Source organism: Silurus aristotelis, assembly GCF_946808225.1.
Source record: "Silurus aristotelis genome assembly, chromosome: 5".
NCBI classification, from domain to species: Eukaryota; Metazoa; Chordata; class Actinopteri; order Siluriformes; family Siluridae; genus Silurus; species Silurus aristotelis.
Genome location: NC_139578.1, coordinates 28,460,150 through 28,482,212, shown reverse-complemented (window position 1 = coordinate 28,482,212; position 22,063 = coordinate 28,460,150). Strand labels below are relative to the sequence as shown.

Genomic DNA, 22,063 nt, shown 5'->3' with positions numbered 1-22,063 from the left:
CTTGAGACTTGACTTGAGACTTGACTTGACTTGAGACTTGACTTGACTTGAGACTTGACTAAATCCCAACACACCACCATGAGCAGGTTGTTAAAAGGCACTGGGGGGTAATTTAGTAACCTATTAACCAAGTGCTAATCTTGGTTGCTTCCCACATGAATTATGCATTAATGAACGTATACATTTTGCAACAGTAATCCAAAAATAAGCACCATGCAATTTTAAAAATAAAATTTATTAGCATCTCTAATGTGTATAAATAAAAACATATATAAGAAACAATGCATATATGCATTATGAGCAGAACAATAACTGAATTCTGTGATACAAAGGAGCCGAGGCAAACAAACCCCGGGCAATTCTTTTTTTTTTTTTTTTATATATTTTTTTTGAAAGTATGTGTGTCTGTGAGAATGTACCTTGGAAATCAAGCATTGCAAACATCATCCATACCTACGAGTTGCCACTCTAAATTCAGTCAGTACAATGAAAATTAAACAAGGACAAGAAACAGAATTTGGAGCATGACGTGTTGGAGGGTGAAAAGAAAAAAAAAAGAAAAAAAAAAGATATATAAGATTTCATGTGCATCTGGCGAGTCTCATTGTTAGTTTCCACAAAAAAAAAAAATAAATAAATAAAATAAACAACATGGGAAACCATCAGTTCCACATTCACAGCAAACGGCATATGCTACAGATCATTTCAGAAAAATGTACAGTACTGTGTGTTTTGAGCCAATTTATTTAAAAAAAAAAAGGTACCAGGGGCATTTTTAGATGGAACCTCGTCACCAATGGAGACCCGTTCAAGCTGTCAAAAGAATACAGAAAACAGCCAGAGAGCCAGAGCAAGTCTGTAACGTTTGGAGTTTTGTCTAGTAGGACACTAGGGGGCACTGTAACGCTCATGGACAGAGGATCTGTGGGTTCAGTCGTGATCAAAAGTTCGAGCAACCCACGGCTCGGTCGTTTTGGTCATGCTTTCAAAAGTAGCTGAAATTAAAACCCTTCTAAAATCACCAGGTATGCACAAGACGAGGAAAAAAAAAGTTCAGAGGTTGAATCATCTGAAGTAAGAAAACTGCTAACAAAAAAGAAAATATTACACAAAGCATGTAACAAACGCAACACGTATCCTTCAAATGGTAGCTACAAGACACTGTTGAGATCACAACTGGCTTCGAGTCTCAGCAGCGTGCCGGTTTATTACCCTCACCCGCTGTGTACTTCTTTACTATAACTTAGAGTTCCTGACTGCAGCCCATCTGCTCTTCTATAGAGGAGCTTACACATTATTTCAGCAGTGGTTCATTCTGAGGCACAGCAGCGACACGGACCCAGACGTGCGCTAACGGATTTGATATAAAGTTGTGGCTCTGTCTGTAAAAGCTTTGGTTTTCTGCTCAATAAGTTGTCAATCCAAAGTCGAAAACCACCGACCTGCTCATTTCTGAGCTCATGAACAAGACCCCTAGCAGCACTCGTTGGCAGTGTAGACGAGGAGACCCCTTTATTCCTTCGTTACTTATTTTATGCTTTGAACACACGTTAGGTAAAAAGTATACTTCGAACAGGAAGAGGTACGACGTTAAAAAGGAAGAAGAAAAATAAATAAAACGATTTGACCTTGCTGTGACCTCGACGCGGATAACAAGTGTTGTCGGATAACCATAATCTCGGACAATGAGGAAACCCCACCCGCCGAGAGGGTACCTTGCTACATCCGACAAAAACTACAGTAAGAACCTATGATAGGGTTTTACTGGGAAACCTTGGGTCCTGACGTTAACGTGGAGGTCACGCCGACACACACACAAACCACTGACCTACACACAGCTGTAGAGCAAGTACGATCCTTCATGGTAGTGGTATTTTTATAAAAACCAGTGGCCGCTTTCTGTGCAAAAAACTGCCCAGGAGTTTGAGATGCTACAGCAGACGTTCAGGTGAGGTGTCTCTCAGAGTCCATGCCTGGAAGCTGTTCTGGCAGCAGAAGAGGAACCTACACCATAACAGGCAGGTGGATTAAATGTTATAGCTGATCAGCATGTGTACATACACACACACACACACACACACACACACACACACACACACGTAGATGCGGTATTGTAGCTAAATGATTCATAGTACACAAGACATTTACCAACGATGACTTTTGTCTGAAACTTTGATCTAAGGTGGTGGTTTTGCCTCATCTGGGAGTTAAAAGTTCTGAGAATGAAGCAGAAAGACTTATTTGTGTTAACTGTTTGCACGGCAGCTTTATACTGCCTACATAAAAAAAAAAAAAAAAAAAAAAAAAAAAAAAAAAAAAAGCATAAAATACAATTATTAACGCCCCCTAGTGGCGGGAGTGCTCTTGCAGTCTTTTAAAAAACGGTATATGCTGTTGTACTAAACAATGACACGCCCAGACGTCTAATGAGCCCAGACGGTCCGCGATGGAACAACAGAAAGGCTACAGTCAGAACTTCAAACTCAACATTCGGAAAGTTTACCCGATAAACTGGCACTCGGGTGCGTATTGGCATTTGACCTCCTAATCCTGAACACTGCTGAAAACCTTTTCACTTTTAAAAACATTGAAGAAAACGACATCGTAGACATTTATCGGACTGAAAGAAAAAAAAAAAAAAGAAAAGAAAAAAAAGCGAGTGAAGAGTCTGATGTAACGTATAAAAGCGCGAGGGCTTTGTTGGCCTCTTGATGAACCAGACGGAATGAAGGAGCTATGCAGTAACTCTGAAGTGGTGATGTGGTCTCCGCTTCATCCCCCCATGTCTTTAGAGTGCAAAGATCCCATTATTTCGTTTGCTGTGTGGTTATACACACGCTCGCACACGCATTCATGCGCACACAGTCACACACACTCGTAAATATATATGTATTCGTATCGATAAACACATACGTATATATGTATACGTATTGCTCCGACGTGTCCAGACTAAAACTCGGCAAACTCCTTCGCGCATTTCTCCGTAACAGACACGCGGATGTCCTCCTCTTCGTAGTCGTCGAAGTTGCTCGTGTCTCCTGGGCCTCTGCATTTCGGGATAAATGGAGCCTCAACCTGTGTTAAAAAAAAAAATAAATCCCACAGTGAGTGTAAAGCGTCTTCATAGAACACGTTCATGATGTTGCTGTAACCACGATACACGGTGCTGTGTTTTTTTGCACATTTTTCACACACAGCAAATTTTGAATACAACACAAGGATAATGTACACAGGCTTTTAATTGATTTCAATTAGTACCAAAAACATCTCCAAACCTGCCTGGCCCTATATGGAATAGTAAGATGAGATGATTTAGATTTAGTTTTTGGAAAACTAAACACAGGATTGCATAAAAAAAAAAAAAAAAAAAAAACCACTTTATTCCAACAGTAAAACATGGTGGTGGTAGTGTGATGGTCTGGGGCCATCCATGGTCAGCTTCAGGACCTGAACGACTTTGCCATAACTGATGGAACCATGAATTCTGCACTCTAGCAAAAAAAGTAGGAGAATGTGCAGTTCATGATCTCGAGCTCACTTTTGTTATGCAGCAGGACAAATGATATGAAACCTGCAAGTCCACCTCTAAATGGCTAAAAAAAAAAAAAAAAGATTAAAGTTTTGGAGTGGCCTAGTTAAAGCCTGTTTGAGATGCTGTGGCATGACCTTAAACAGGCCGTTTATACATGAAAACCATTCAAAGTGCAGCAAAATTCCTCCACAGTGATGTGAAAGACTCTGTGGCAATTATCGCAAATGCTTCAATGAAGCACTCTTACAAGTTATGTGTAATTACTTTTTCACATAAGGCCATGCAGGTTTGGACAGATTTTTTCTTTAATAAAAAAAAAAAAAACCCTGCATTTTCAGGTTACACTTTTACTTTAAGTGATTATCCTCACACCTTTCTCTCATAGATGGCGATCCAATCTGTTGTGGCAAACCATTTGTGGTTTTTGATGTCGTTGACGCCGTTCTTGAGGTTGCCGTACCGTTTCGTTAGGTCAACCTGAAGCAGATTCCTTAGCAGGTCTTTCAGATCTGAACTGAAGTGGGACGGGAATCGTACCTACAGAAAAGACAGCAGGGGGGATTAAAAGTGCTGCAGGATTCAACATGGGGTCTCAGTAGAACTGCGTTCCATTGAATTACCTCGTTAATCAGTTCTATTGTTCATAGTACATATATATTCATCTGTGTACTCATAGTACATATACATCTGTAAATTACTGATTATAGTCCTATATTACCATTCTATTTTACTTACCGTAATTTCCGGACTATAAAGCGCACCCATATATAAGCCGCACCCACTGAATTTGACAGTGTCTACACTGAAACTAATGAACTTTACACAGGCTTTAAGTAAGACAGTGTCTGTTACACGGTGTAACGGGTGAAATATGTTGTGGCTCCTTTAAGAGCAGAGCGGTATTTTGGGAATAGCCTGCCGCCGCATTTTTCCGCTATTACTGCGTGTGTGCAAGGCCGAGGAATATGTCCTTATTATTTTCTGATGTTCATTTCTAAGTTTCTTTGACTAACCCGCAACGCTGTTGCCAAGAAAAATAAAAAAAGCACGCGTTTTGGAAACCCGTTTGTGCTTATACTGATTTGCAACTGGAGTTAGCGAGCTCTCCCTTCACCCAGACTCAACACGTTACAACGGCTTGTATCTAAACAGTAGCCTACCAAGAAAGCCATTGTTCACTGTCTTCCTTTCACAACTATTTCTCTCGGGAGTTTATCTTTTGGCATCGTCGTGCGTTTAAAATCAACACCGGTGAAAGTTTTTTCTCCCGTTGCCGTGCAGCTCAGAACACAGGTGAGGTGCGTTTTTTCGTTTCCGTTCGGAAATTTCATTAGTCTAATGTTATGGGGTTCAGTTTTTTGGCTTGAAGTTTGTGAAAAAACTGGTTAGACCCAAACTGCATTTCGTTGCCTTGTACTTGTACACGTGTAATGACGACAAAGTTGAATCTAGAATCTAATCCAATCTATAGTCAGTGAGGTTAATGAATTCCCCCTCGGTCACACTTCTGGTATTCTGAAAAGGCCCGCTGTCATTTTACAGTACGAGAGCGGCCTCTAGAGGCGAATTTACTGATGCCACGTGCTGTCTGTCTTTATACAGTAGACCCACGCTGCACAGAGAACGATATATTTATTATAATATTTTTTATATTATAAAATATATATAATAATATATTGGTAATTATTATTATTATTAATTTATATATTTATATATTTATATATTTATATATATATATATATATATATATATATATATATATATATATATATATATATATATTTTTTTTTTTTTATTCATTCAGGATATAACCCGTTTTATTTATTTGAAGTGGAAATTTTTGTTTCGGTTTCAATGAGTCTTATTTTTCTTCATATTTATTATAATGAATGCATTTATTTCATTTGGGACATTTTCATAAATTACGACCGTTTATTTGTTTTTAATAATAAAAATCTGTACTATTTTACATGTAAAGGTCCTCCGTTTCTACCTTTCCAGACACAATCTTTTCGTAGATCTGAATCGGCTGGTCGGCGAAGAACGGAGGATAACCTGCTGCCATTTCGTATATGAGCACTCCTAGAGCCCACCAGTCCACTGCTTTGTTGTAGCCCTACACAGAATACACAGTACACAATCTCACAACAATATACAGAGAACAGAATATTTCTACCATCACATTTTTTGCTATTATAGTGCCCATTTAAAACTAAAGGTTGCAGAACAACCTTCATGTTACGATACAAATCGTGAGTGATGGACAAACAGCGAGTTAAGACAAACATGACCAACAATCAGTTACTGAGATATGTATTACTATAAGAACATACTAGAATAAATTAGAAGCATATAGGAGTAACCACACAGAAAATAAACACAGGATACCTCACATGGGAATGCTGATGCAAAAGAACTGGTCTAAACAGGTGTCTTACCTTGCTGAGGATGATCTCTGGTGCCAGGTACTCCGGGGTTCCACACAACGTCCAGGTTCGGCCCTTCACTCGTTTTGCAAAACCAAAGTCAGTGACCTGTGCATGCAAAAGAGATCTCTGTTGGATATCCATGACTGACCAGGTCTATGAATGAGCCAATTGTTTGTTAAATGTTAACATGCTATACTGAATGGACAATGTCGGTTCTTTCAAATGCAACAACAAATTTCTTTATACGTATAATCTGGAATATGCAGTTATGGGAAAGAGGTCGTACTTCCTCCAGTAGTGCACTGTTCACTACACGTGCACTGAAAACCGAGTGCGTGAACCTGGTATAATCTGGCAAATTGTTTCCGCGTTCAGCGCCCCCTGGTGGAATCCATAAATATTCTGAGCATTAGGATAAATAAAGCTTCACACAGATTACCTGTATATACCCATGCTGATCGATGAGAAGGTTCTCAGGCTTCAGGTCTCTGTAGATGAGGTCTAGCGAGTGAAGGTACTCAAAAGTGAGGACTATTTGCGCTGCGTAAAACCGTGCGTGTGGCTCACTGCGGGGAGGGGAAAAGAAAAAAAAAAAAAAACAGAACGTCTTATATTAAGCCATATTTGAAAACCTGTACAATTGTGTGCCTCCAACTTTGTTGTAACAGCTTGAGGAAGAACCACAAATAGCTGGAAAATCAGGTGTGCCAATACTTTGCCCACAGAGTGTACACTTGCACAGCTGCACTTAAGGTTACTTGAGTCAATAAAGCCCCAAAGATGTAAATGTATATAATTTTTGATCTATTTTTATTTGTTTATATTTGTTTAAATTCCCCCCCCCCCATTTTTTTCTCTATTTTGTAAAAACATTTCACTTCATGTCGTGTTGTGTATAAAATACATAAAGAAAATAAAAAAAAATAAAAAAACGCAATATATCGAAGATGTATTAAATTTGACACTAATTAAAAAAGCATTAATATACGTTTTAATTAATTATTAATATATACAGATTATGAGGGGGTTCAAGAGGAACTGTCTGAATGTACTTGGCTTCGGAAGTGGTGCAGTGATTTCTAGGCAGAGCGCATGTTACCCGGCTCGTTGTAAATCTCAAGTACCTGAACCGGCCGATTCTTCTTAGATGCGAGAACATCTCTCCGCCTGGTACGTACTCCATCACCATATACAGGTTGGAATTATCCTGAGAAGATGCACAGAGGACCGTTTTCAGTTTGATGGACAGTAAACTTTGCGCTCAGAAAGCAGGAGGACAAACCCGTACCTTGAAGGCGTATTCCAATCTGACGAGGAAGGGAAACGATACCGCCTGTAATATTCTCTTCTCATTTAGTGTGTGTTCTATTTGCTTCAATTTCACCACCTGTGAACGTACAAAACACCCGGCTGTGAGTTACATCAGGAGTCATGTACTGCACTGGTGTTCTGCAGAGAAACACTACAAGTGGGTGGTATAAGCGATATTATAGAAATATCATACTGCCACACATTTACGCAAAATACGGTATGCTACAGTTTATTGTCTACAAATATATAAATCCATGTCACCAAATAAGCAGCTAAGTACGCTCAAGAAACTACGTAAGTATGTAATTAAATAGTCTAGCAACAACAAAAGTTGTATGTACCACATAACTACAATGTAACCAAGCCAGATGTTTAATAGAAACCAAAGCAACCAAAAAAAGTAAGTAAGTAGTGAATTAACTAACCAATTAAAATAAAACTAAAGTAGGCACCCATGTTACCAAGTAACAAAGTAACCAAGCATTGAAGCAACAGGCGAATAAGTAACCAAGCCACACACTTAATAGAAACCCAAGCAACAAAGTAATTCGCAAATTAACTAATCAAGTAACAAAGTAACCAAGCAAACACACACACAGGCTACAAAGTAACTAAGTATATTTTTATAGAAATCTGAGCAAACAACCAACAAAGTAAGTGGTCAAATAACTAACAATGTAAAAAGTAACAATATAAATAGGCAATAAAGTTACTAAGCAACTACAACTAACTAAGTAAGTAACCAACCAAGTAAGTAGTCAGCAAGTTATCAGGGTGTTAAATGAATTTTCTGGGATAATTTCTCATACTCATAATTGTACATGAATAACTAAAGGCCTAATAATAACATTCACTGAGACGAACCTTCTGTTTGTCCAAAATCTTCATGGCGTAGAACTGCTCTGTTCCTTTGTGTTTTACCAGCATGACTCTCCCGAAACTGCCCGTGCCCAGAGTCTTCAATCTCTCGAAGTCGTCTAGACAAGTTGTGCTCTAGAAACAGAAGAAATGAAGGACAATAATGATGTATTATGATATACTGATGCTGCAGTCAGGATCAGGGGTTCACACTGCAGGAACGTGTGGTGCACGTGTACTGCGTGTACTGGAGACCAGCATCGCTTTCACTTTCCCCAAAACCAAAACACTCGGGAGCAGAACTGCCACATGGCCAACTTTATATTACATCACACACAAAACTAGATTTCATCTTCACCTGACAAAAGAACACGCACACTCAAACACACAATCACAAACACACACACGCTCACAAACACACAAACACACACGCTCACAAACACACAAACACACACAATCACAAACACACACACTCACAAAGGCACACGCTCAGAAACACACACACATACACTCACAAACACACGTTTACAAACACACAAACACATACACTCACAAAGGCACACACACTCACAAACACACACACATACACTCACAAACACACACGCTGACAAACACACACGCTCACAAACGTACACGCTCACAAACGCACACGCTCACAAACGCACACGCACGCTCACAAACGCACACGCTCACAAACGCACACGCACGCTCACAAACCCACACACGCTCACAAACGCACACACACACACGCTCACAAACACACACACATACACTCACAAACGCACACACGCTCACAAACTCACAAACACGCACGCTCACAAACGCGCACACGCTCACAAACGCACACACGCTCACAAACGCACACACGCTCACAAACTCACAAACACGCACGCTCACAAACTCACAAACGCACACACGCTCACAGACTCTCAAACGCACACGCTCACAAATGCGCTCACAAACGCACACGCTCACAAACGCACACACGCTCACAAACACGCACGCTCACAAACGCACACACGCTCACAAACACGCACGCTCACAAACTCACAAACGCGCACGCGCACAAACTCACAAACACACACAATCACAAACACACACACTCACAAAGGCACACGCTCACAAAGGCACACGCTCAGAAACACACACACATACACTCACAAACACAGACGTTTACAAACACACAAACACATACACTCACAAAGGCACACACACTCACAAAGGCACACACACATACACTCACAAACACACACGCTGACAAACACACACGCTCACAAACGTACACGCTCACAAACGCACACGCTCACAAACGCACACGCACGCTCACAAACCCACACACGCTCACAAACGCACACACACACACGCTCACAAACACACACACATACACTCACAAACGCACACACGCTCACAAACTCACAAACACGCACGCTCACAAACGCACACGCTCACAAACGCACACACGCTCACAAACGCACACACGCTCACAAACTCACAAACACGCTCACAAACGCACACACGCTCACAAACTCACAAACACGCACGCTCACAAACTCACAAACACGCACGCTCACAAACTCACAAACGCACACACGCTCACAGACTCTCAAACGCACACGCTCACAAATGCGCTCACAAACGCACACGCTCACAAACGCACACACGCTCACAAACACGCACGCTCACAAACGCACACACGCTCACAAACACGCACGCTCACAAACTCACAAACGCGCACGCTCACAAACTCACAAACGCGCACGCTCACAAACTCACAAACGCGCACGCTCACAAACTCACAAACGCGCACGCTCACAAACTCACAAACGCGCACGCGCACAAACTCACAAACGCGCACGCGCACAAACTCACAAACACACACAATCACAAAGGCACACGCTCAGAAACACACACACATACACTCACAAACACACACGTTTACAAACACACAAACACATACACTCACAAAGGCACACACACTCACAAACACACACACATACACTCACAAACACACACGCTGACAAACGTACACGCTCACAAACGTACACGCTCACAAACGTACACGCTCACAAACGTACACGCTCACAAACGCACACGCACGCTCACAAACCCACGCACGCTCACAAACCCACACACGCTCACAAACGCACACACGCTCACAAACGCACACACGCTCACAAACGCGCACGCTCACAAACTCACAAACGCGCACGCGCACAAACTCACAAACGCGCACGCTCACAAACTCACAAACGCGCACGCTCACAAACTCACAAACGCGCACGCTCACAAACTCACAAACGCGCACGCTCACAAACTCACAAACGCGCACGCTCACAAACGCGCACGCTCACAAACGCGCACGCTCACACACTCACAAACGCGCACGCGCACGCTCACAAACTCACAAACGCGCACGCTCACAAACTCACAAACGCGCACGCTCACAAACTCACAAACGCGCACGCTCACAAACTCACAAACGCGCACGCTCACAAACTCACAAACGCGCACGCTCACAAACTCACAAACGCGCACGCTCACAAACTCACAAACGCGCACGCTCACAAACGCACACACACACACACATTGACAAACGCACGAACGCGCACGCTCACAAACGCACGAACGCGCACGCTCACAAACGCACGAACGCGCACGCTCACAAACTCACGAACGCGCACGCTCACAAACTCACGAACGCGCACGCTCACAAACTCACGAACGCGCACGCTCACAAACTCACGAACGCGCACGCTCACAAACTCACGAACGCGCACGCTCACAAACTCACGAACGCGCACGCTCACAAACTCACGAACGCGCACGCTCACAAACTCACGAACGCGCACGCTCACAAACTCACGAACGCGCACGCTCACTAACTCACGAACGCGCACGCTCACAAACTCACGAACGCGCACGCTCACAAACACGCACGCTCACAAACTCAAACGCGCACGCTCACAAACTCAAACGCGCACGCTCACAAGCTCACAAACGCGCACGCTCACAAGCTCACAAACGCGCACGCTCACAAGCTCACAAACGCGCACGCTCACAAGCTCACAAACGCGCACGCTCACAAGCTCACAAACGCGCACGCTCACAAGCTCACAAACGCGCACGCTCACAAGCTCACAAACGCGCACGCTCACAAGCTCACAAACGCGCACGCTCACAAGCTCACAAACGCGCACGCTCACAAGCTCACAAACGCTCACAAGCTCACAAACGCTCACAAGCTCACAAACGCGCACGCTCACAAGCTCACAAACGCGCACGCTCACAAGCTCACGAACGCGCACGCTCACAAGCTCACGAACGCGCACGCTCACAAGCTCACGAACGCGCACGCTCACAAGCTCACGAACGCGCACGCTCACAAGCTCACGAACGCGCACGCTCACAAGCTCACGAACGCGCACGCTCACAAGCTCACGAACGCGCACGCTCACAAGCTCACGAACGCGCACGCTCACAAGCTCACGAACGCGCACGCTCACAAGCTCACGAACGCGCACGCTCACAAGCTCACGAACGCGCACGCTTTGTGACTCAAGAAACTCACGAACGCGCACGCTCACAAACTCACGAACGCGCACGCTCACAAACTCACGAACGCGCACGCTCACAAACTCACGAACGCGCACGCTCACAAACTCACGAACGCGCACGCTCACAAACTCACGAACGCGCACGCTCACAAACTCACGAACGCGCACGCTCACAAACTCACGAACGCGCACGCTCACAAACTCACGAACGCGCACGCTCACAAACTCACGAACGCGCACGCTCACAAACTCACGAACGCGCACGCTCACAAACTCACGAACGCGCACGCTCACAAACTCACGAACGCGCACGCTCACAAACTCACGAACGCGCACGCTCACAAACTCACGAACGCGCACGCTCACAAACTCACGAACGCGCACGCTCACAAACTCACGAAAGCGCACGCTCACAAACGCGCACCCTCACAAACGCGCACGCTCACAAACGCGCACGCTCACAAACGCGCACGCTCACAAACGCGCACGCTCACAAACGCGCACGCTCACAAACGCGCACGCTCACAAACACACACACTCGCACGCTCACAAACACACACTCGGGCACGCTCACAAACACACACACGCACGTTTACAAACGCGCACGCTCACAAACGCGCACGCTCGCACGCTCACAAACGCGCACGCTCGCACGCTCACAAACGCGCACGCTCGCACGCTCACAAACGCGCACGCTCGCACGCTCACAAACGCGCACGCTCGCACGCTCACAAACGCGCACGCTCGCACGCTCACAAACGCGCACGCTTACAAACTCAAATGCTCACGCTCACAAACGCGCACGCTCACAAACGCAGAAACTCACAAACGCGCACGCTCACAAACTCACACACACACACTCAATCACAGACACGCACGCTCACACGCTCACAAACGCGCACGCTCACAAACTCACAAACGCGCACGCTCACAAACGCGCACGCTCACAAACTCACAAACGCGCACGCTCACAAACTCAAAAACGCGCACGCTCACAAACTCACAAACGCGCACGCTCACAAACTCACAAACGCGCACGCTCACAAACTCACACACACGTACGCTCACAAACGCACAAACACGCACGCTCACGAAAACGCTCGCTCACAAACTCACAAACACTCACGCTCACAAACACGCACGCTCACAAACTCACAAACACACGCTCAAACTCACAAACACACGCTCAAACTCACAAACACACGCTCAAACTCACAAACACACGCTCAAACTCACAAACACACGCTCAAACTCACAAACACACGCTCAAACTCACAAACACACGCTCAAACTCACAAACACACGCTCAAACTTACAAACGCGCACGCTCACAAACGCGCAGGCTCACAAACTCACAAACGCGCAGGCTCACGAACGCTCACAAACGTGCACGCTCACAAACGTGCACGCTCACAAACGTGCACGCTCACAAACGTGCACGCTCACAAACGCGCACGCTCACAAACTCACGAACGCGCACGCTCACAAACTCACGAACGCGCACGCTCACAAACTCACGAACGCGCACGCTCACAAACTCACGAACGCGCACGCTCACAAACTCACGAACGCGCACGCTCACAAACTCACGAACGCGCACGCTCACAAACTCACGAACGCGCACGCTCACAAACTCACGAACGCGCACGCTCACAAACTCACGAACGCGCACGCTCACAAACTCACGAACGCGCACGCTCACAAACTCACGAACGCGCACGCTCACAAACTCACGAAAGCGCACGCTCACAAACACACACCCTCACAAAAGCGCACGCTCACAAACGCGCACGCTCACAAACGCGCACGCTCACAAACGCGCACGCTCACAAACGCGCACGCTCACAAACGCGCACGCTCACAAACGCGCACGCTCACAAACACACACACTCGCACGCTCACAAACACACACTCGGGCACGCTCACAAACACACACACGCACGTTTACAAACGCGCACGCTCACAAACGCGCACGCTCGCACGCTCACAAACGCGCACGCTCGCACGCTCACAAACGCGCACGCTCGCACGCTCACAAACGCGCACGCTCGCACGCTCACAAACGCGCACGCTCGCACGCTCACAAACGCGCACGCTCGCACGCTCACAAACGCGCACGCTCGCACGCTCACAAACGCGCACGCTTACAAACTCAAATGCTCACGCTCACAAACGCGCACGCTCACAAACGCAGAAACTCACAAACGCGCACGCTCACAAACTCACACACACACACTCAATCACAGACACGCACGCTCACACGCTCACAAACGCGCACGCTCACAAACTCACAAACGCGCACGCTCACAAACGCGCACGCTCACAAACTCACAAACGCGCACGCTCACAAACTCAAAAACGCGCACGCTCACAAACTCACAAACGCGCACGCTCACAAACTCACAAACGCGCACGCTCACAAACTCACAAACGCGCACGCTCACAAACTCACACACACGTACGCTCACGAAAACGCTCGCTCACAAACTCACAAACACTCACGCTCACAAACACGCACGCTCACAAACTCACAAACACACGCTCAAACTCACAAACACACGCTCAAACTCACAAACACACGCTCAAACTCACAAACACACGCTCAAACTCACAAACACACGCTCAAACTCACAAACACACGCTCAAACTCACAAACACACGCTCAAACTCACAAACACACGCTCAAACTTACAAACGCGCACGCTCACAAACGCGCAGGCTCACAAACTCACAAACGCGCAGGCTCACGAACGCTCACAAACGTGCACGCTCACAAACGTGCACGCTCACAAACGTGCACGCTCACAAACGTGCAGGCTCACAAACGTGCACGCTCACAAACTCACAAACGCGCACGCTCACAAACGTGCACGCTCACAAACTCACAAACGCGCACGCTCACAAACGCGCACGCTCACAAACTTACAAATACATGCGCTCACAAACCCACAAACACGCTCACAAACGGACAAACAAGCGCTCACAAACGCACAAACACACCATATTTATTTGTATGATACAGCTGCAAATAAGTATTTGAACACCTAAAAAAGTCAATGTTAATATTTGGTACAGTAGCCTTTGTTTGCAATTACAGAGGGCAAACGTTTCCTGTAGTTTTTCACCAGGTTTGCACACACTGCAGGAGGGATTTTGGCCCACTCCTCCAAACAGATGTTCTCTAGATCAGTCAGGTTCCTGGCCTGTCGCTGAGAAACATGGAGTTTGAGCTCCCTTCAAAGATTCTCTATTGAGTTTAGGTCTGGAGACTGGCTAGGCCACGCCAGAACCTTGATATGCTTCTTACAGAGCCACTCCTTGGTTATCCTGGCTGTGTGCTTCGGGTCATTGTCATGTTGGAAGACCCAGCCTCGACCCATCTTCAATGCTCTAACTGAGGGAAGGAGGTTGTTCCCCAAAATCTCGCAATACATGGCTCCGGTCATCCTCTCCTTAATACAGTGCAGTCGCCCTGTCCCATGTGCAGAAAAACACCCCCAAAGCATGATGCTACCACCCCCATGCTTCACAGTAGGGATGGTGTTCTTGGGATGGTACTCATCATTCTTCTTCCTCCAAACACGGTTAGTGGAATTATGACCCAAAAGTTCTATTTTGGTCTCATCTGACCACATGACTTTCTCCCATGACTCCTCTGGATCATCCAAATGGTCATTGGCAAACTTAAGACGTGCCTGGACATGTGCTGGTTTAAGCAGGGGAACCTTCCGTGCCATGCATGATTTCAAACCATGACGTCTTAGTGTATTACCAACAGTAACCTTGGAAACGGTGGTCCCAGCTCTTTTCAGGTCATTGACCAGCTCCTCCCGTGTAGTTCTGGGCTGATTTCTTACCTTCCTTAGGATCATTGAGACCCCACGAGGTGAGATCTTGCATGGAGCCCCAGTCCGAGGGAGATTGACAGTCATGTTTAGCTTCTTCCATTTTCTAATGATTGCTCCAACAGAGGACCTTTTTTCACCAAGCTGCTTGGCAATTTCCCCGTAGCCCTTTCCAGCCTTGTGGAGGTGTACAATTTTGTCTCTAGTGTCTTTGGACACCTCTTTGGTCTTGGCCATGTTAGTAGTTGGATTCTTACTGATTTTATGGGGTGGACAGGTGTCTTTATGCAGCTAATGACCTCAAACAGGTGCATCTAATTTAGGATAATAAATGTAGTGGAGGTGGACATTTTAAAGGCAGACTAACAGGTCTTTGAGGGTCAGAATTCTAGCTGATAGACAGGTGTTCAAATACTTATTTGCAGCTGTATCATACAAATAAATAGTTTAAAAATCATACATTGTGATTTCTGGATTTTTTTTTTTAGATTATGTCTCTCACAGTGGACATGCACCTACGATGACAATTTCAGACCCCTCCATGATTTCTAAGTGGGAGAACTTGCAAAATAGCAGGGTGTTCAAATACTTATTTTCCTCACTGTATAAATGGTGAACAGAGTATGAAAAATAAAGGAAGGATGAAGGCAAGAAGGGAATAGATAAGTAGAGAAACTAAGGAAAGAAGGGAGGGGAAGAAAGGATAAATTGAGACGAGAGTAGGAGAAACACAGGAAGGATGGGTGGATGAAAGAACGGTGGAGAAAAGAAAAGAAAAAAAAACAAAAAAGGAAACAGGGCTGGAAAATTTAGAGTAGATGATAAAAGTAAGTTATAGAAATGAGTTCATTAAAAGAGCTTCCTGGTTACTGTGGTCACCATGACAACCCTGAGTCACAAACACCTACAGTATCTCACAAAAGTAAGTACACCCCTCATGTTACAGCAACCATTTCTGCATATCTTCTCAATGGACAACACAATGTGCAGCTTGTGTGTGTGTGTGTGTGTGTGTGTGTGTGTGTGTGTGTGGTTCTCACCTGTGGTGGACATTCCCATTTCCTCAAGAAATCTTCTTTGGCTTTGGCTAAGAACTCTTTGACTATGAGAGAAGAGAGAGAGAGAGAGATGATCACAGCTGCTCCGATGATGCTGATCATAATGAGAACGCTAACAACACACACACACACACACACACGACACCATGCTAGCGGCTGCGCTAAGTGCTAATCCACGCTGTTAGCTCGGTCTACACAAACGAAAAGCATGCAAACACACGCACACAATCACAGCTTTAGATGACCCAATGAGGGAAAAACGGGAGGACGATAAACGACACGCGGGTCGCGTGCACGTTGTGGGGGTTTTAAACGTGGTGCTCTTGGCAGCTACCGAGGCCAAGCGGCACGTTTTCGGTCATTGTGATCATCTAATGAAATAATGTTCGTACCAAAAGTCTCTATAAATCACCGGAGGAGTTCGCAGGAGCATTCACCCAGATGGATGGGATGATCGAGAGACACACAGGGACAGAGACAGAGACAGAGAGAGAGAGAGAGAGAGAAGGAGAAAGTTTCATATGAAACAATAATATTGTATGCACAAAGACATGGATCAGACGTGACAGTCAGAGACACGGAGACGAAGACATCATGTGACTCTGCTACTTTACATCCTATAATAATCACAACTTTCACTAATCAAACACTTTTACTAAACCATCAAAGGAATGTACATATAAAACATTTACCACTTAATGCATGGCATTACACGAAAGAAAGAGGAAAAAAAAAAAAAGGAAAGGACAAACCAGGGAAAGGTGAATATATTCAAACATGGAGAAAAAAAAACACAGCAGGCGAAGGAATAAGAGAAGGATACAGTGATGGAAAAACAGAAAAAGGAGAAAGAGCACAGGGGAGAGCGGGAAAAGAAACCATTTTAGATTGAAAATAAATAATTAAAAACCTGGAAGAAAGAAAGGATATGTGCGGGGGCGGGTGGGGGGGGGGGGGGGGATAGAAAAAGAAAGAGGTTAAAAAAGATAAGAAATAAACAGGAATCATGGAGAAAAGAAGGCAAGAATACATTGAAAATAGGAAGAAAAAAAGAAGGGTATGAGAAAGGAAAGTTGAGAGTGTACAGAGGAAAGGATGGAAGGAAGGAAAATAGACAAGAAAGAAAGACAGAAAAGAGAAGATTGCATTTGAGTACATATAGATAGAAATAAATAATAAAGTACGACCAGAGGAGGCGCACGTGTGTGTGTGTGTGTGTGTGTGTGTGTGTGTGTGTGTGTGTGTGTGTGTGTGTGTGTGTGTGTGTGTAAAACGTTCCTTCTGCGTTGAAAGACCACCACGTTTATAAACGTGACCCCATAGCGGTCCAGAGTTTAGCGAGTGGTGCGTCAGTAATAATGGTCCGTGGGGAAACACAGTGCACTGTGTTAAGTTAAATGGACTAAACAAAAAGCCTTTTTTTTTTTTTGGTATTTGGATCAGTGGAGTTTCTCGAGGAATCGTTTCAGCCCTGACCGGCATCGTTTTAAACACGATCGAGAACCGCTGAGGAACAATTACATGGATATGGACTACAGTTTGGACGATTCAGCACTGTTGCTGAAAGTTCTCGGAGTCTATATATAAACGTCTGCGTGATGTTCAAACATGTTTCGGTGCTTCAAGCTCTTCCTCCAACCAGCCAGACAATAATGTACTCCGTATTAACTGGGTTTCAAATCACACACTTATTCACCACTCACCCAGTACACCATCACCAGTCGCTTCTCCATAACATCAAATAAAAACCTGAAGGTCTGTTTTGAGTAAAACCATTACAAATATTCTAGTATTAACACATTATAAAACACTTCGAGATGTTTAGTGGTTTTGAATGTGGATCAAGACGGCAATCACAATAACGGCAAGCGTTTGAAGAAAAACATCTGGAATCTGCTTTGTCACAAGCTACAACACTTTATATCAAGAAATACTACTAATTCATGTACAACTGGCATTTGGTGACTACGTACTACTGCTCTATTCCTGTGCCGCATCATGAAGTTGGTGAAAGAAGGAACAGTTCACTGCTCCACACGTTTATTTGTCGTGTAAATGTCTTCATCCTGCTCTTCCTTCTGTACAACGTGTGCTAGCGATTTGAACCGCTGCTGAGCTCCCGGTTTCCCTGAGACGACCTGGAGTTATCGCTCTGCTCTTTACCCTAAATCGTGTTTACGCAGGTCTGAGCCGTCGCTATCTCGTGCCGCTGTGTGTATTCGCTATCGGTGTCGCTCTCGAACCCGACACGAGCCCCGGGCTGCTTGCGTCAAGCCTTTCAAAGCTCGTAATTACGCTTATCCTCCGACAAAGTCTGATGACAAGCTGTTCGAGTCAATGACAAACGTGGACGTGTGTGTGTGTGTGTGTGTGTAGGAGTTTCGTGGCGCTGAGATTAAGATGCTCGAGGGGGGAAAAGTGCGAGTCTACACAGAGACAACAACAAAGCCCAGAGCGGAGTGTTGAGTTTTATAAATGGGCATTAGTCACTTCTTCACCATATACGGCCAGAGCTCAGCTGTGCTCCAGTGTTTACAGAACAAGACGACCAGCTGAGCTTTTGTGTGTGTGTGTGTTTCTGTAAATGGACTATTTATTATTCCGGGAAGCTCTTCTGAGGCCGCTGGGTCGTTTTCCGCAGAGCTCTGCATACCAACGACAGATCGGACTGACGAGGAAGACGTAAAAACTGAGCAGTAAAAATAGATAAAATAACATTTCTTTTTTTTTTATTTAAAATAAACCTTTGCATGTCGAAACGTCAAATCTGATTGGACAGAAAAGTGCCGATTTTTTAATGCATACTTTCTGATGGGTCTGTTTGCAGAACAGGATGGTGACCTCACATCATCTCGGGGTCTCGTCACACCACCCAAACAACGACGACAACAACAAAAAAGTCTAGATTCCTTCATTATACACAGGAAGCGCTCTTCATTTCTATCAGCTGAATGAAACCGAAACTCTGGTCCGATGTGAAAATGTAGAATGATATAATCCAGAAAAAAAAAGAAAAAAAAACACAGACGTGTAGAGAAGAGTTCTGCGGTGCACTGTTGAATTCCCAGCACACGTGATCATTACGGTCACGTGACCTACAATTACATCGCATACCGTAACGTTAACGCCGCGGTCTTTTTATTTATCGATTTACTTTATTTGGGATGAAGACTCCACGTTAGACTGGACCGAAATCAGAACGCATCCCGGGGTCATGACCCCGAAACAGGACCTACATTAAACACAAAGAGCATTCAGGACCCGATTTCTGGTTTCCAAAAAGCTTTAACTGCTAAATTTTTCCAAAAGCCACATGTACTTTTTCCTCACGTCTTCTACATATTGTTTACTGTGTTTGTACAGGCGAAGAAGTGGTAACTCAGTGGTTAAGGTTTTGGATTTTTGGATCGAAAGGTCACGAGCTGCCACCAACAAGCAGACACTGATGGGCCCTTGAGCAAGGCCCTTAACCGTCAAGCGCTCAGTTGCTAAGTCACCCAGGATAAGGACTTCTACCAAATGTCATAGATGTAAAAACTGAAACTGATTATTACACTTAATGAACACTGCATCCTGTCAAAGCCAGGTGTCTATGCACATATAAAACAGTACCCTGTGCATGTTTTTTTATTCACATATATAAATGCAATATGATATATATTTTCTCTTCCTAAATGATAAAAAAAAAAAGCATACACACACGTGAGTGGACTTTCAGAGACAAATATCCATCTCAGATTAAACATGATGCACTTATTCACAAGTGTAATGGATGCGGGGTGTGTTCAAGTTCACCTGCACATTTTTAGTTCCTCAGTGTTGCTCATGAACACATACACACACACACCAAACGGGGGAAATTGACTTGAAAAAATCTTAAATTATAAAAAGACCGGAATGCAGCAGGATATATATATTATTTTTTTTTGCATCATTCCAAACAACTTTGTAAACGTGAACACTTCCACGTTTTCCCCGTTATGTACAAAAACGCGTGTTTGATACACAGCCAAAGTTAACGGTTTTCTTATCGCGGCTCAATCAACCATGTCACTTTCACCCTGCTAACATAACAGACAGGTTTCTCTCAAATTAACATTTCATTCAGTCCTGTATAAATCAGAGAATTACATCTTTTGTTGTCTTTTTTTTAACTCATTATATATTAAGTGTATATAAATGTACCCGAAAATAGCTCGGTATCCTGAACGCACCTTTTTGGGGCCTACTCCAGAAGACACAACCAAAGCCCACCATTCTGCACAATATCTTTTTTTTTTTTTTATAAAAATCATCGAAATAAAACAATTTTGCAAGTTTTATCCAACATAATGTTTGTCTATTTTATATTCAAAAAGCTTATTTTTAATTATTACTAACAACGTTAGGATAATTCCTAAAGAAGCTAACGCTAGCAAAGCTAACCAGAAGGTCCTGCTCTTTATACCGGTGTGTTTTTTTTTTTAATAAATTAAAATAGTTTTGAGTTGTTTTTATCACTAGTTTACTGTTTATTTGAGTGTTCGGTTTCAGGAATCTGTGCTGATCATGTGCACTGCTAGCTGTGGGTAAAACCGCTAAGCAGCTCTGAGAACAGCACCAGTGCGTTCATTGATTTCTAAGTTTTAAAACAATGATGGGATGATTTTCGACAACAAAATGCACAAGTTAATGGACGTTACCACTCTCCAGCTCGTTGCCTTTCTTGGCGGTCGCGGCGTTTCCCATCGTAAACGATTTGTACTGTCCGCCTGTTCAATGCTGCAGGATTAACACACAAAAACAACAACAAAAAAACACAAATGGAAGCTCTCCTGCTGGCGATAAAAGTGCTGGAAAAAGTCGTCTTCACGCTATAATGTATTATAAACCCTCCCGGTGGTGTTTAATCTCGTGTTTATTGTTTTATTATTATTTTACCCTTTATCACTGATTTACACTCAGCTTTAATCTTCCCTTCACTACACTGGAGTAGGAGCAGGGTTGCCAGATGTGCGACAAAAACCCTCACTCTTCCCTGAAAGCTCAATTTCAACAAGAACAATATTTAATATGCAGGACCAGTCCAAAGTTTTGGACACACCTTTTCTTTCAAATTTATTTTATTATTACGATTTTTTAACATTGTACATTAATTCCTGAAGACATCCAAACTATGAAAGAATACGTATGAAATGATGTAGTCAATAAAACCCAGGATGTTTTTCCATTCTTTGCTGTTCTCTCGAAGTCATGAGGCCTGGAATGGCTTTCCGACAATCTCGAAGTTATCATAGCAGTAATGGATATAGGCTAATATTCAAAGGGATTTAAGTTAAACGTGATTGGCGCATGTCAAATCTTTTTTCATATGTCTGAATCTTTTTTTGACATTCTGTGATTTGCCACGGAAGATTCTTCGCTTTAAACAAAAAAATCCAGGAAGCGCTCTCTTTTTTTCCCCATCACCTCAGAAAACAAAACCTGAAAACCGAAT

General features: G+C 44.1%; 1 protein-coding gene across 4 annotated transcripts; it reads right to left on the bottom strand.

Moving 5' to 3' along the window:
* Window positions 1-1,530: 1,530 nt before the first annotated feature.
* On the bottom strand, window positions 1,531-21,564 carry prkacbb (protein kinase, cAMP-dependent, catalytic, beta b). Of its 4 annotated transcripts, XM_083541209.1 has the most exons (11): window positions 21,508-21,564; window positions 21,270-21,348; window positions 16,570-16,631; window positions 8,137-8,265; window positions 7,250-7,348; window positions 7,086-7,168; window positions 6,401-6,527; window positions 5,971-6,066; window positions 5,526-5,648; window positions 3,905-4,069; window positions 1,891-3,075 (listed from the first exon to the last, which is right to left on the bottom strand). In XM_083541209.1, the coding sequence occupies exons 2-11, from the start codon at window positions 21,313-21,315 to the stop codon at window positions 2,950-2,952; spliced, it is 1,056 nt and encodes a 351-aa protein (XP_083397335.1). In that variant the 5' UTR covers window positions 21,316-21,348; window positions 21,508-21,564; the 3' UTR covers window positions 1,891-2,949. The 4 variants fall into 4 exon arrangements, with proteins under 4 accessions (XP_083397334.1, XP_083397335.1, XP_083397337.1 ...); XM_083541208.1 differs by having other exon boundaries at window positions 1,531-3,075; window positions 21,270-21,555; XM_083541211.1 differs by lacking the exon at window positions 21,508-21,564 and having other exon boundaries at window positions 2,811-3,075; window positions 16,570-16,623; window positions 21,253-21,391.
* Between the last annotated feature and the right edge of the window lie 499 nt (window positions 21,565-22,063).